Genomic DNA, 15,510 nt, shown 5'->3' on the forward strand with positions numbered 1-15,510 from the left:
AGTACATCGAAATGGTGACATTGTTTTCATTCCCTTGGTGACTTTTTCTTATTTCTTTCCTTTCTAATGAACAGGGTGATACTCCTCTCTGTGACCCAGAGTCCCACGTGCACTGTCCTCCAACCATCAAAGTGATACAAACCAGTGCTCCCATGAATGATATGACAACTGCTGAGACCGCTTGTGGACTTGGAGATGTAACATTCAAATCCTTCATCTGTCCTGGTGGTGAGGTTGAGATTTCAGGCTCTTCAGCGTGTGAAGATAAGAGCATTATTTTGCCAAGTGATCAGGCTACATGTAACACTGAAACTGAAGATACAGTTATATCTGACAGTATGATAGATCAGTCATGCGTTGACCACATAGAACATCCCTATTACAGTCCCGAGATGATAGATGCTTCTTCGGTCGACATTGATGCAGCATGCCTCTGTGAAATTCCCAGCACTACACTTGCCTCTGGCAGCCTGGATGATAAAGCTGCCACAGAAGATTCAGGAGTGCTTCAGAGAGATTGCTGTGGAGAGAAAGATGTCACCTGGAAATCTGTTGTCTGTGATGGAGGTGAGGTAGAAGTTGCAGATGTCACCAGACAACATGATGAGACCATTCCTCTGCCCCAGGCACAGCTTGGTGAATCTTTACAAGACAACAGTGTAAATTCAACTAATTTCTCTGTCTACGGTCAAATGTGTCAAGCAGAACATGCTGAACATCCCTACTGTGGCAGTGCAAATGGTGTTCCTGTCAACGCCACCTTCTCTGAGATCCCAGATGGTTTTGAAAAACCTGCTAATGGACTGAGTGATGTAACCTTCAAATCATTTAACTGCACTGGGGGTGAGATAGAAATTTCAGATGGCACCAAACTTATAAATGAGACTGTTCCTCTACCAGCCGACTACACTGTGACCAGCAGTGAGTCATACAGTTGTAGCATAAATCAGAGTCTTTCAGCTGGTGACCATGATGCGCAAAACGGTAATGATCATTTAGATCACCCATACTGTAATAGTGAAAATTATTCATCAACTTCAAGTGGCAACCTTTCCACTTCCCAGGAACCAGTGCCATTCAGCGCTGATGCTATGGGTGAGATTAAACAGATTAGCTTGGTGGTACTTGATAGCCAGACTGGCACACAAGAGGCTGTTGCATTTGGCTCTTTAATCAGTGCTGGAGGTGAGGTTGAAGAATCAAATGGCACCCAATTGTCTGAGAAGACTTTCCATCTGCCTGATGACCAGGCTGTGATCTGCCAGCCCGTGGATGACACTGTACCAACTTCTGTTACACAGGATCAAATCCGAGATGACAAGGAACAACCTCCCTGCTGTGTGGAAAATTATGAAGTTGTTTTAGATACTCACCCACCAGCTTTCACCACATCTTTGCTGACTAACACATTGTTAAAAGCTTCGGATAATGAATCCATTAACTGTCAAGTGCAAGAAATATCAAAGCACTCAATACACCCTGAGGACAGTGCGTTGCCTTCAATGCTTAACAAAGCAGAGTCTTCTTACCGCAGCAAACTTGTGGCTTCAGCAGAGAGTCCCACCCCTGTGGAAGTGCAAGAGCTTCTGGAACATGTCTCTCAAATACGGTCAAACAGTGGACTGCCTGAATCCAGTGAGGCAAAAGACAGTGCCCTCGGCTCATCAGGAAATGGACCTGTTTTTTGTAACTCTGCAGAGAACCTCTCTAATGTTTTGAAAGTGCTGTCACAGTGTCCCTCGGTAGCATCAGCTTTGCAGTTTGGAATCCTCAGTCCTGTTGCCCGGAGAGCTTCTCTCTCTGTATTAAAGGCTCATAATGATCCCGCGTTTGACCATTTTGTAGCTGACGACTTTGCTCTCGAGGGTGAAAAGAGCTTGGTGGCTCCTGTTGATGCTGACCCCGCTGGGTTATGGGCAGAGCACTTGGAGAGCCCCATGCCACGTCCTCTGTTCAACTCTACAGCACTGGGTTACAAGCTCCAGTCAGGCCCAGTCACTGAGCTGGATGAGGGTGTGGGTGTGAAGCCCCGTGCAGTGCCCCAGTCTGAGATGGAGAAGCCAGTTCTGGATTTCCCGTTGATTCCAGATGGTCCCCTTCAGCAGCAGCTCCGGCAGATGGCAGAGTTCCTCATCTTGGCATCTGGAAAGATGGGTCCTGCTGCTGTCTCTGCTTCTGCTCCACCTCCTGCTGTCGTCACAGTCCAGTCAGCAAGAGCTAGTCCTGCAGAAACCCACAGTGTTTGTGTGGGCACTGCTGCTGTGAAACTGGTAGACCGCAGCCTCAATACATCTGGCCAGTTTGAGAGAAAAAGGGATTTCTCTGTTGTTGATTCCTGCACTCTTACTGACCCCCTCCTGTGGAAGTAAGTGTTAGCGATGAATTTATTGTTAAACAAACTAATGTTGCCAATCATTATGGCATTGCCAATTCTGCTATCTTGTGTTTCTCTGTCTGCCTCTTCACTCTTTCTTTCTATTCATGTGACTTCAGTGTACCTCCAGGTAGCCTAGAGTGCCTCCCCAGACAAGAGCTGGAGCAGAGGTTACGGTCTAGCATGATCATGGTGGAGGCCCTGGTGCAGCAATTGGCTGCAGCCAGAGCACATGGATGTCCTTCTGCAGGCCCTGCACCTTCAGAGCTCAGGGAGAAATTAGTGCAGACAGACCACACTGAACTCAGTCAGGTAAGGACACATTCAGACAAGACGCTGACAGTGGGAGAGATTTAGAGTTGGTACTTTTGTATATTGAATTCTGTATCTGTATTTCAAATAGACAACAATGCACCGGGACCTTTATATGGAGGCTCTGAGCAGGATTAATGAGTTGGAGCTGGACAGAAATTCTCTACAGAACCTCATACAGAGTATGCAGGATATGAGGGTCACCATGGTGAGACACAAACATTAATAGAACACATGCCCTAAGTTGTATAAATTTTACAGGTACAATGCTCTTTCATGTCACTGTCTTCTTACACCTGTATATAAATTGTACAAAATTATGTTTTTTATGACTTACTTTATTTATATGTGAAAACACACCTGATTTTGTTTAATAACAGTGTAGTGTGTGTGTATTTGTCCCAACAGACTTCTCTAAGTAGTGACACGGATGCTGCTCTCTCCAACATGAAAGAAATAGAAGACATTGTCAGAGAGGACCATCAAAGTCTTGTTTCACATGTATGTAAATGTGTCTCGCATGTCATTCTTACATGATATCAACCATATAAGTATTTCCAGCGATTACATTATTGCATATGTTAACTCTGTACACTTCGATAATGGTTCATGTTTATGTGCTTGAATTTAGCTGATTTATTCCCTCTGTACTGTTTAGTATGGTCAGATGAAATCTCTGTTTGAGAAAACAAAGGAGACACAAACGCAAATGATGCAGAAAGTCAAAGATGCTCTTCACCAAAGAGATGACATGAGGACACAGATGGAGGAGGCTTTCACAGCTAAGCAGGCGGTAAACAGTGACTAATCTTTTAATTGTCATGTGGCCTTGGTAGATCTATTGTTTGTTTGTTTGTTTCTTTATGTCCGTTTTCAAGTGTCTCTGCTGCAGGGTGCAACACAACATCATTTTGTGGTTATTTCCAAACAGCAGGGCTGCACTTTTTCATGCTTTTGTTGGGTGGAAAGATAAGATGAAAGAAACATCACAGTCCTCTTAATAATTCATGTTTTGTGTAGCTTGTGGAGCGGTAGTTTTCCTGCCCTGGTTGACCTAAATACAAGCATTATGGAGAATATTCAAACTGCCCTCCAAAGTTAATTTTTCTGGCATTCTTCTTTCCATAAAGTGTGTGTCTGATTGTCTGGTTCCAGGCCTTCAGTGCGATGGATCAGCTGAGAACACACTGTGCCACAGAAATGTCAGAGCTAGAGAAGAGTGTGGGGTCTCAGCAAGAACTTCTGGCAGCTGTAAACCAGGCCTACCCAGAACAGGCAAGAACAAAAATCAGTATTGTAATAACATACCAATACTGCAAAACATCAGCATAACATCCTTCAGAATGTGTCTTAATTTCTTTTTTTTCTCTACTAATGCAGGTTGCATTAAACCAGGCCTACACTGAAACGCTGGACTCTGCTTCTGATCTTTTGTTCCAAACCATGGAGGAGCAGTCCAGTTTGATGAAAGAAGTATGTGCAGTTTATGCCGATTCCATTTGATTTTGATTCTTGACAATTAAGTCACATCAGTTAAATACTAATGTTGTGTAAAGCGCTTCTCAGAATTTATCCAGGGACCTTAAATTTCCTCTACATCAACAAGCGAGCATCACTATAAAAACTTTTTATATTGCACATAATCAGCTAAATTGTAAACATATTTCAGTTATGAAACTGTGGACAAAGTACTTATTTTAAAATAAATGCTATCCCATAGAGTTAGGCATAGACTGTCAGTGACAGATGCTTCAATAAGGTTTCATCTGCACCGTTAACGTTGACAAGACCTCAGCCTGATATCTGCAGACAGCTGCTAGCTAGCATTAGCTCCCCGGCAGGAACAGACAGAGTAAAGTAGAATCCACAACATGTTCAGTCGATTTGCATGGCCTCACATCTCGTAGCCAGAGCTCTGATCGGAGTCTGTTTTTTTAATATATATATACGTTATATATCTCCAGCTCTACCCAGAAATCAGAATCTGATTCTACAGAAGTTGAGGAGGAAGGACTGAGATCTTATATGACAGAGTACTAACAACAACATCAACTGTGCTTTGTTTTAAACCATTTTCTCTAAATTGTATTTTGATATCTGTGACAATTTCTCACAACTTAACAACAGTATATTCATATTATTCATATTATTTTGCTTGGAATGGACATAGCATTGACAACTTTATTTCAAATATAAAATGATACTCATGGTGTTGACGGTTTTGCTTGGTCATCTTTCTACAGCTCAGCACAGTCAGAGGTCTTCTGCAGAAAACTGTTCCCATGCTTCTGAAGCTGAATGAGAAGGCAGCAGATGCTTTGAGAGACAGAGACGAGCATATTTCTGCAAGAGACCAAGCTGTTGAAGAGAGAGAGCAGGTCAGACTTTAATCATTTAATTGGGATGTTTATTGCTCTGCACTGCTGGACGGCTTGTTTTATGAGAGTGATGATTGCAAATCATAGAGATGTTTTTTTTTTTGTTGTTGTTGTTTTAATTTAAATGAAACTGTATTTAACAGATTGAAGAAGAATTGAACGAAGCTAATTTGAATCTCCAAACTGCCAGAGAGCACATTGGTGATTTAAATCTGCAGGTGACAATTCTGACCTCAGGTAAAAACTCAAGTGAATAAGTTGCTTTGGTCATTTCTTTTCTTTTTTCTTTTTTCAAACCGTTGTCAAAAAAGTCGTAATAGTTATCAGGCTATAAAATTTCTTTTCATGAAATTTCAGAGATGGGTGTGCTGCGTCAGAAGCTAACAGAAAGAGAGGAAGAGAGGGGTCAGCTGGAGAGGAAGGTGACAGAGTTGTCTGCTACAGTTTCCTCAACGTTGGCCTCCTACACCTTCTTGGAGCAGGCCCTCGCTTCTGAGACTACAAAGTATGATCCCTGCAACATCACAAATTTTATTGTAAAAAATAAAGAAAATGCGAGTTCAACATTCTTATCGAGGGGAAAATTGAAGAAGCAAAAATACCCTCACTGATATACAGCATGCAGGGGCTAAAACAAGTTGTTATTTTTAGATTGCAGCAGTCATGGAAGGACATCCAGCAAGCCAAGGACAGAGCAAATGAGTAAGTGGCAACAATGCTTTTCAGTAGGAATGAAACAACAAACAACAACAAATAACTTGAAATGGATTAATGGTTTGAAGAAAAGTTTTTCTTTGTTAAAACTTTCTCCCATACTTCTTTATATCCTTTGCTACTTTACATTTATTTCTAAATGAGTGGATAGGCATTTGGGTATCCACATTTTCTGTTTTCATACACTCGTTTGATTAGGAAAGGAAGTTGCTGACAAGATGCCATCACAGTTGTCCATATGCAGTGATGAAGAAAGGGAGTTTAAACTTCTTGAATTCTGATAGATTGTGAGCAATAAGCGACCTCCCTGCCACACATCAACAAATTATATAGAAAATACTGCCGCTAATGCCACCGTTTGTGTTTTGTCCGTGCCTGTGTGCAGGTTGGAGATGTCGCTGGGCCAGTCGGAGCAGCATGTGTGTGAGTTGAGTCAGACTCTGGCTGAAAGTGAGGAACAACTCAGTCAGCTTCAGACCCTCTCACAGTCTCAGAAAATGCAGCTCCAGCAGCTCCAGGATGTTTGCACACAACTCAGTGGCGTGCGGGAAATGAACGAGGTTAGCTTGTACAATGAATATATATATGTTACACCTGCGGTTCTTTCTGGATTCTTGGCTTGGAAAGTTTCTCTGATCTAGACCCTCTCACTTTTTCTTTATATTGTTTTTCATGCATGTTGTTGCTTCTGTTGACTGACAGGATTGCCACAATCAATAGGATTGTCAGCAAAGCCAAATGTTTGTATTGGATGACCAATAAAATCCTTTGATTCGGCCGTAGTTATTCAGCGTAGATAGCATGTACATTTTTACATAATGCTTGATTATTACTCATAAAAGTACTGTAATCGTATAAGCAATCATAAATCCAAGATCTGATCATCTGTTCCCACACAGTTGAATAGTAGTTTTTTTTTTGCAAGTAATTAAAAAATAATTTTTAATCCCCTTCGCTGTCTTGATTGGCAATTATTTTATTTTACAGTCAGGTGTTGTCAGCATAGGAATAATATGTGATTTCTGTTTCATCGTGGGTTTCTGGTTTAATTTTCTGTTTGTGTCTCTGTGTGTGTCAGTTCTTACAGATGGAGAATGAGTTGGCAAGGGAGCAGGTGGCTGAAAGTGAGCGTATGCTGAGGGCCAACCTGCAGGGGCTCCGGGAGAGGAACATCCAGTGTGAGGACCTAAAAGGAGAACTTGGTCAACTTCAGTAAGTTTAAGTTGACATCATACATTTAATGAGCTTATCTTTTTTTGCATTCTACTAATGAAGCTAAATCTGTAATTACTTCGATCAATGCGCTGCTCCTATAGCCATATGCTAGTGAGAAATCTTGATTAGATGTGGCGCGTCCCATCTGTCAGGTGGACACCACTGCTATCTTACTTAAATACTTTAGCATTTTGTTGTCATCCACTGTTTTTGGTTTTGTTAAAAACTTTTTTGTTTTGATCAACAACAGTATGTAATATAGTTAATATGTTGAACTGTGTTAATCTTACTACAAATTGTTCTAATCTTTGTCTAACAATGTTTAACATTTTGTCTATATGCTTAGCGATAACTTATCTGTGTATGTGTGATGCAGGCTTGAGAACAGAAGTTTACAGGAGCAGCTGGAAACTACAAGGTCCAGAGCCAGTGCAACCCAGCTGGAGCTTGGAGAGAAGCTGGCTCAGGCAGTCACTGAGATCACTCTGCTGCATCACACACTGCGAGGGCTGACCAACGAGCTTCATGCAGCTCTCAACGACCAGGTAACAGTTGGGAACTGCAGAACAGCAGCTAGATGTCACCACCGTTGTCTCACTTTCATATGCGCCCATGTACTGGCAGGGTCAAAATTATTGTTACCTCCCCACTAGAAAAAGAAGAATCACAATTTTCTTTGAAATAATCTGAAACTGACAAAATTAAATGGTGTCCACTATTCTCTATTCCATATTTAATGAAACAGACATGTTGCTTTTGATTCTCCCAGAGGCATCGTGACATCTGAACCTGCGTTTTCATTCTGAAACTACTTGGTTTACAAAACTTTAAAAAAAAAACAAAAAAACATTTAGTAGCAGGTATTTACACAGGCCTCTATTTCTACTCTTTAGAAAGCAGATCCATGGAAGGATAAAGAGTCTGAACCAGTCCACAGCTTGGAGCGTCGGCACCCCTCCAGCTCGTTTGTTGACAGCATCATGGTTGCATTAACTGTTGAGAAGGAGGAAGACGTAAAAACGGAGACACCTCCTGGACCAGGTACTGCAGCCCACCCCGCATATGTTTTATGTTTTATGTTCTTTTTTGCTCTGAGGCGGTCAAGAAAAAAACACAAATTAAAATAGTAACAGATTGTATTTGCTCATTATAGCAGCCAGTTACTTAGCATTTCTTATTTTTAAACTTGAACTTGAATCTTGAACACAACTAGCAGCTTTGAGACTGACATGCTGGTTAGACGCATGGTGGTCAGTCTGAATGGGTCATGGTGCATCACCCAGCCTTGCTTCATGATCTCTGACCTGGGTCGTACTTAGATCAGACACTTGCACTGCTTTCGTGAACATATGTTTCTATTGAGGATGAGAGCTGATATTACAATTTAACTTAATATGGTTCAAGCAAGTTCAAACAGGTGTCTCTGAACAGTGTCAGTGACAACAGCTGTTCCATTTGAATGGCTCAAACATGGGTTAACTGCGTTTTCAGCAAACCCGTGTCAAATACGCCTCCCCTTTATAGAATGGAGGTATAGATATCCTGTGAAGCAAGGTTAAAAGTCCATTTCCCGAGAATAACTCAAAATGTTCCTCCCTTCAAAAGAAGCTGGTGGTTGTGTTTTCATCAATACTCTTATTATTTTTTTTGTTTCTACAATATCTGGTGTTACAATCACCACATTTCCCCCAAGGATAATAAACCCAGCTGTCATTTTCCTCTAGTCTGGTAAAATATACTGCTAAAATTGCCTGCTTGTTTGAACTAACGTGTGTCAGAGTAATTTAGCACACCTAGCATCTGGGTTAAATGGGCTATAACTGAGCGAAAGTGAAAATTGCACGCCTACATGGGAAAAATCTAATTGCAACACCTCAAGCCCAGTTCAGAGAGGGATTGAATGTCATCCAATGACGGTGTGACAATTGAAAATCTAAGTTCACTGTCTCTTCAGTCCCCTCAGACGTGCCTGAGCCACAGTGTGAAACTTTGTTCAGTGAGATGAGCGCCTTCACCCGCATTGCAGCCGTGACTCCTAAAAAGAATTTAAATGCAGTAGAGTTTGAACCAGAGGAGGAGGATCAGAGCAGTGTGGCAGAGCTGCTGGTTGACCTGGGCAGCACCGTCATGGAGCTCGCCAGCACCCTGAAGCTGGTGCAACAGCGCAAAGATGCTCAGCTGGAGGAGCTGCACAACACCATGTAAGTGCTGTAAAATATGTAATTTTTTCATAGAGGAATCTGATTATTTTTGATAAATTTACTTCTTTAATGATTTATTCAAGTAGTTATTCTTTATTTAGCTAATCACTTTTACTATATTTTCATTAGTTGATGATATTATAGATAAATGGATGTGCAGTGAAGTCTGTGCAGTCTATTAAATCTTAGAAAATACTAAAAAATGCCCAATGTTAGTTTCCACAGCCCAAGGTCGTGTCTTCAAAATGTTTTGTTTTTTTCTGAAAATCTGTTCAAAACCAAAAGATATTCAATTTACAGTGACATAAAACTGAGACAAGCAAAAAACTCACATTTGAGAGACTGGACACATCAAATATTTGGCATTCTCTGCTTTATGAATGACAGAAAACTACCTTCCATTTATTTTGATAGTCAGTTCATTTATTGATTCAACTAATCTCTTTAACACTAGAACAGTTAATGAAGGGTTACAACAACAATTATTTTCATCAACAATTCTGCGATTTATTACTTTTCTAGATTAATTGTTTGGTTTATAAAACTCCAGAAAAAAGTGAAATGTTTTCTTAAGTCCAGGGGGATGTCATTTGATTGCTTATTTTATCAAACAAATTGTCCAAAACCCATAGATTTTGTATTTATTATCTCATGAGACAATAAATACAACAAATCCTCACAATTGACAAGCTGGAACTAATGAATATTTTGATGTTTCACCTGTCAAAAAGGTGTTCAAGAGTAAAGAAAACCAAATGTAAACTTAGCAGATATAAAGATGATGATTGATTGGAACAACTAGACCAATTATTTTTATGATTAGAAAAAAGCATTGTTCAAGCAAATGTAAAGTAAAATCCAACTTTATTTCCTGCTCTGTTCCAGCTATGGCCTGCAGGAGGAGCAGCAGGCTGCAAACAGCAAACATGAGGATGAAGTGTTTGAGCTGAAGCATCAACTTAGCCGCCTGAACAGCCTGGTTGAGAGGGGCAGCCAGGCGTTGCAGCAGAAAGCTCAGGTAAGAAACGCAGTACAATTTGACAGTGGTAACTATACTATATTTGATGCCTAAAAAAGTCTAAGATGGCTTAAAAAAAAAAGAGGGCTGACTGATGGGAATGATTCGTGTTGAGCTGAGAAAAGCACTTGAAAAATTTCTCTCTCTTTTTACACAGGATGAGAAAACTGTGGCAAAGTTGTCGGCAGAAATTCAAGACGCCCAGGAAATTCTAAATAAACACAAGGCCGACAGTAACGTAAGTCAGAATCCATGTATATATTTCAAAGCCACTTATGAATAATTCATTTGGCCATTTAATGTGTGAAAACAGCAGAGAGATTTGACTAAATGTAATGTGTTTTTTTTGTCAATATTTCACAGGAATTGCGGAAGGAGGTGGTTGAGCTGCGTCGCTCTCTCCAGCAGTCGAAGGTGGAGTGTCATTGCCTGCGTGAGGAGTTGAGAAAAGCTGGTGGCCTGTCAGCTAACCCAGCACATTTCATGGAAGAGAAGATCCAGTTATTGAGAGAGGTACATATGATCCTGTTGCTTATAGAGCCAAATACAGCAATACATCCTATTCCTGAGCAAACACTGCAGGTTTAATGCTCTTTTTCTCTAACATACACCGCTTTGATTTTGATCCTTAGGTGGAGAGACTGAAGTTGAGTCTTCAGGAAGTGGAGCAAGCCAGAGTGAAACTCCTTGAAAGAGCAAAGAGACATGTAAGTGCTGACTATATACAGTATAATTTTATATACTTGACACACCAGCACCTTTTTATTTAGAGTATTGGGACAACATTTGATTGTTTTAATGCCAGTACCCTAGAACTGTCTTGTGAGGACGTGATCCAGTGTGTTCATGATGTTTTAACGTCTCTCACAGCAAATGATCCATCAGAGCAACCAGCTCAAAAGTGAGAATGAGCTTCAGATGTTAAACAACATGATCAATAAAGTCAGAGAGGTAAGAGAGACTATTTAAAATTGGTTCCTGTGTTCTTTCACATCTGGCATCCTGTCAAGAGTGTAAAATCTATGGTATGGATATTTGAGCTAATGGATGTTTTTTTATTTTCTCCACACAGATCCTGCTGTCTCTGCCAGAAGTTGTGAAAAATTGTGAACAACTCCAACAGCTTGTTGAATACATTGGCTGATGTGTTTATTATCACCTTTGTTCATTGTATTTATGTCCGTGTTAGATTTTAGCTTGTCCCGGCTCTAAGTGTTCATATATTTAGTATGATTAAAATATTTCGTTTAAATCTTATGAATTGTCTTTGCTCCTTCCACTTGATCCAAGAAGGTGAGCAAACATTCCTGTGTTACATTCATGTTAATATTAATATCAACACAGTTAGATTTGAATACACCGTGTTGAATAACTACATGTGTGTCGCACCTTGGTAGATCTTTGCAAATTATTAGCAATCATACTTAGGTTTTCCTCACCAGGCAATAATTATAAAAGTGATATCTTTTTAAGGGTTTGAATTTCATATCTTGGTCTTGCACTTGGTTATAGCTGTTAGCTGATAGTTTGTGAAAAGGAAAAATGGTTAGTATGGTAAGTATGAATTATACCCTCTTCTCTCTTCTCAGCCGTCTTCTCTTACCCCTAAAACGAAAACAAATGATATCTTCCGTCATGGATGTTTTTCCTTACGGCACGCTAAAGCATTCGGTAAGTTAGGACAATCCTACAGTGTAAAATAATGTAGATCCCAGTTGAATGTGTTTCAGATTGGATGTGGGAAAAAAAGCTGATTTTTTTTTCCCCCTTTTCTCAAGGTTTAGCACAATGTTACTGTCTGTGGAAATCTTCTGTCGCTGTGTACTGTCAACATAAAGGATGTATGCCACTGTAGGCTACATCTGAGTATTTAAATCCATGCTTCTTACTTAGATATTGCTCAACTAATTTTATAACATTAAATAAGTGCAGTATGTGAAAAGAGCACCCATTACCTATTAGAGCCTGCCATTGGACCATAACTGAAACTGTAGCGCATCTTTGAAGCGTATATCACCCATGCCACTGTTGTCTTGAGTGCAGGGCTTGTAATAATTAAATCATCCTCCATAATTTGACACTTGATGATCAGTGTTATTCTTATTTAATCCACATAGATATTAAGATTCAGCGTCACTCAAGAAGAACTAGGACCCTCTCAAAGGAGGATACTGTGTCAAAAAAAAAAAAACATCAATTCATACCAGTCAACAAAGCTTGTGTTCTGAATCGAGTGTCTTCAATATAGTGAAGTATTTCCACACGAGTCTCATCTTGTCTGATACGCAGACTTGTGGAGGATGTTCTAGCGCACCACTTACTTTTAAAGGCTGAAATATTGAGTTACAAGTCCATTCATTTTCTTGATTAGTGGATCCATCTGATAGAGTAACTGTGTGTGTCTAAGTGCTGTGTAGATGTCTGGACATGATAACTGAGGCTGGTCACGGTGACTGCTAATACTGTGGCTCCAGACAACACTTCAAACCAGCTGAGCTGAAACAGTGTAGGAAGCAACGTAAACACAAAAGACACAGATGTTGGAGGGTAATTTTGGTTCCTAGTGGCATTATATCTGGATCTCTTGGTCCTTGTTATTTTGTAATATATTATAATAGTTTTATAGTTTAATTACAACATGTACAAATATATCTGATGTAATTCTGATATGTGACTAATGTCACCTGGCTACAAATCAAATTTCTCTCCTGGGACAATAAAAAGTATGGTCTAATATTATGGCACAATTGCTTACGTTGTAATAGCAATAATACATCAATAATTTAAAATTTTTATTCTTGAAGAACAAAAGTTCTATATAATTGTTTATTTCGAAACGAATATGCATTTTCATTTGGCAACAAAATACATGCAAATGTACTAAAGCTGATGTTCTTCATACAAGCCACTTAATGCAAAGCCTATGAACCATGAAACACAATAATTTATAGTAACATTTCAAAGACTGTCATTTCAACAGTAAATATTTAACTTGCACATTCAAGTCATGACAAAAAGCTCAAAAAACCACACATGAAATTAGATGAATTTTACATCCTCACATGCTGTGAAGAGGCCTTGACATTTAAACCCACATTTAAAGTGTGATCTAAAAGTAAATTACCGTCAGAACTGAAAATGGGTTGTGGGGTTAATGGTATAAATCACAGTTGTGTTGAGGGAGGCGTTTTTAATCAGACTGTTTAGTTTTGTCCTTAATGTCACAAACAAAAAAAACAACCAATATGTTTGTGTGCAGAAATGTCTGGCTCACTTGGTGCCGCCTCAAGTCTCTGATATTCTGTTTGAAGTTAAAGAGATGCTGGGATCTATGTTCTCAGTAGCTCAGATGGCAGACACAAACCTGTCCATATTCCCCGGGTATGTGGGGTGTCTCAGATAACCCCCAGTGTTGCTGATAGGACCTGCAGCACTGTTATACTGGGAGAAAGAACCCAGCTGTACTGGGGAGAGCCGGCCATAATGGTCCACAGACTCGGCAGGTCCGTGGGCTGAGGCATGGAGGCGTCCTGTCGCTGCATACCCCTGGGTGTGGCCCTGTCCATATGAGCCCTGGTGTGCATGGTGGTGAAGGTGGCCGCTTGGCCCGGAGTAGGTGAACCCAGGATGTGTAGAGGAGCGGGATGGTACGGCTCCTCCGCATGGTTGGCTCGGGAAGGCTGGCGCTCCCATCCTGCAGGGACTGGATCCGTTGGGCAGCCCTTCGGGACTGAAGCTCCGGCTGGGCTGCTGCATCACCTCTGGCCCTTGGCCTCCCAGCATGCTGGCTGGACTCGGGTGTCCCATGAGGTTATTGATGCTGAACATGCGGGTCTGACCTGGTCCGAACCCAGGAGGTGATGAGGAGGGGTAGTAGGCGGATGGAAGCTGCTGCCCGTAGGTTGGACTGACTGTCATGTTGGGGTAAACTGAGTTGGTATATGCAGCAGATCTGGGAATCTGGACAGGAGAGAAAACTTGTGTCTCATGCACATATGTCGCATAGGTGCTCAAGTCACAGCGCTTAAACCTCTTCCTCCGCCTCAGGAAGCTGCCGCTCTCGAACATGTCCTCTGCGTTTGGGTCTAAAGCCCAGTAGTTTCCCTTGCCTGGCCGCCCCGGTTCTCGAGGGATCTTGATAAAACAATCATTGAGAGTCAAGTTATGGCGGATGGAGTTCTGCCATTTCTTTGAATTGTCTCTGTAGAAGGGGAAACGCTCTGTGATGAATTTGTAGATGCCTCCCAATGTCAGCTTGCGGTCAGGGGAGTTTGCTATGGCCATAGAAATGAGTGCAATGTAGCTGTAAGGGGGTTTCCCCCGCTGCAAAGGTCTCTTCCTCCTCCGACCTCTGGGCTGCTCCTCTGTCTGTGGTGGAGGGTTGGAGTCAGACAAAGTGTCTGCTGGAGAGTCTTTCTCCACTTTGACCACTGGCATTGTCATGGACAGTTCAAAAATGTCCCAGAAAACAGATGATAAATTGAGGTTACTGCAAATGCTGTGCAGTACTGGTACTTCCACCGTCTGCCTGAGGAAACAAATTTGATCCTGGACAGTGGAAACAAACAATCCTTGCAGAAAAATCACATCTGTTTTTCACAACTCACTGTCTTTGAGTCCAAATCCAACAGTTCATCAAAAGCAGAGGAAGTAAAAAAGTGTTTCCAAGAAATCCCGTTTCATTAAACGCAGTGCATACTCAGCTTATTCCCACAGTTTGTTGTCAGGTTGAGTTGAAGAGGTAAGGTGTAAGGGTGCCATGTGTGGTGTTTAAGGTGTGTGCCAAAATGAGTCACTCAGTGTTACCTGAAGAGTATTACCTCCAGAGCACCTGAGGGGCCACACCCCCCCAAGCATCACATGCTCTCAACATACCTCAGCTTTATAAGGGCCTATTGTTCATGTTTGACAAAGTCTGCATACTTTGTGGTGGAAATTTCTATTTCAAGTGTTTTGGCACATTTTTTATGTAATAAATGTCTGTCCAAATCAGGATCTACTTTTTCAATTAGATTTTAGTTAACTACTGTTAATCAAAAAATAAATACAGAATTTAGTTTAGAATATTTAAGTTTTCACCTTTAGTTACTTCTTATGTATAAACTTGGAACTATCAGATTTATTCTATACTGGACCGTTTTTAGTTTCATAGACCAGAACTGTTAAAACAGAGTTTCCTCTTCATATTCAAATTCCCCTTTAAAGCCAACCTCAGTTTATTTTAAAAAGTCCAAAATGGTCCATGTTGTTTTGACGTTTAACACTAAAAGACCTCTTTAGTGGTAACTTAACCTATGA

The 15,510-nt window shown here is 40.9% G+C and overlaps 2 protein-coding genes across 2 annotated transcripts; one reads left to right on the plus strand and one right to left on the minus strand.

The window, feature by feature from the left end:
• Nucleotides 1-620: 620 nt before the first annotated feature.
• Nucleotides 621-11,419, plus strand: spag5 (sperm associated antigen 5). Its single transcript, XM_022770114.1, has 22 exons — nucleotides 621-2,365; nucleotides 2,494-2,686; nucleotides 2,778-2,894; nucleotides 3,095-3,187; nucleotides 3,345-3,479; nucleotides 3,842-3,961; nucleotides 4,067-4,159; nucleotides 4,930-5,064; nucleotides 5,208-5,301; nucleotides 5,422-5,569; nucleotides 5,716-5,766; nucleotides 6,164-6,338; nucleotides 6,857-6,990; nucleotides 7,370-7,538; nucleotides 7,887-8,034; nucleotides 8,948-9,194; nucleotides 10,080-10,212; nucleotides 10,370-10,450; nucleotides 10,576-10,725; nucleotides 10,845-10,919; nucleotides 11,083-11,163; nucleotides 11,285-11,419. The coding sequence occupies exons 1-22, from the start codon at nucleotides 693-695 to the stop codon at nucleotides 11,354-11,356; spliced, it is 4,317 nt and encodes a 1,438-aa protein (XP_022625835.1). The 5' UTR covers nucleotides 621-692; the 3' UTR covers nucleotides 11,357-11,419.
• Nucleotides 11,420-13,122: 1,703 nt separating this feature from the next.
• Nucleotides 13,123-14,980, minus strand: foxe1 (forkhead box E1). The gene has a single exon (XM_022770115.1). The coding sequence runs from the start codon at nucleotides 14,653-14,655 to the stop codon at nucleotides 13,558-13,560; it is 1,098 nt and encodes a 365-aa protein (XP_022625836.1). The 5' UTR covers nucleotides 14,656-14,980; the 3' UTR covers nucleotides 13,123-13,557.
• Nucleotides 14,981-15,510: the final 530 nt, after the last annotated feature.

The sequence above is a fragment of the Seriola dumerili genome, unplaced genomic scaffold (genome assembly GCF_002260705.1).
Source record: "Seriola dumerili isolate Sdu_G_001 unplaced genomic scaffold, Sdu_1.0 BDQW01012242.1, whole genome shotgun sequence".
NCBI lineage: Eukaryota > Metazoa > Chordata > Actinopteri > Carangiformes > Carangidae > Seriola > Seriola dumerili.

What these genes read in the sequence shown, in the direction of transcription:
- spag5 (XM_022770114.1), top strand. Translation starts at nt 693, where the DNA reads ATGTGTCAAGCAGAACATGCTGAACATCCCTACTGTGGCAGTGCAAAT. An exon ending in AGGATATGAGGGTCACCATG is followed by an intron (nt 2,895 to 3,094) that starts GTGAGACACAAA and finishes TTGTCCCAACAG; the next exon opens with ACTTCTCTAAGTAGTGACAC. An exon ending in GGAGAACTTGGTCAACTTCA is followed by an intron (nt 6,991 to 7,369) that starts GTAAGTTTAAGT and finishes TGTGTGATGCAG; the next exon opens with GCTTGAGAACAGAAGTTTAC.
- foxe1 (XM_022770115.1), bottom strand. Translation starts at nt 14,655, where the DNA reads ATGACAATGCCAGTGGTCAAAGTGGAGAAAGACTCTCCAGCAGACACT.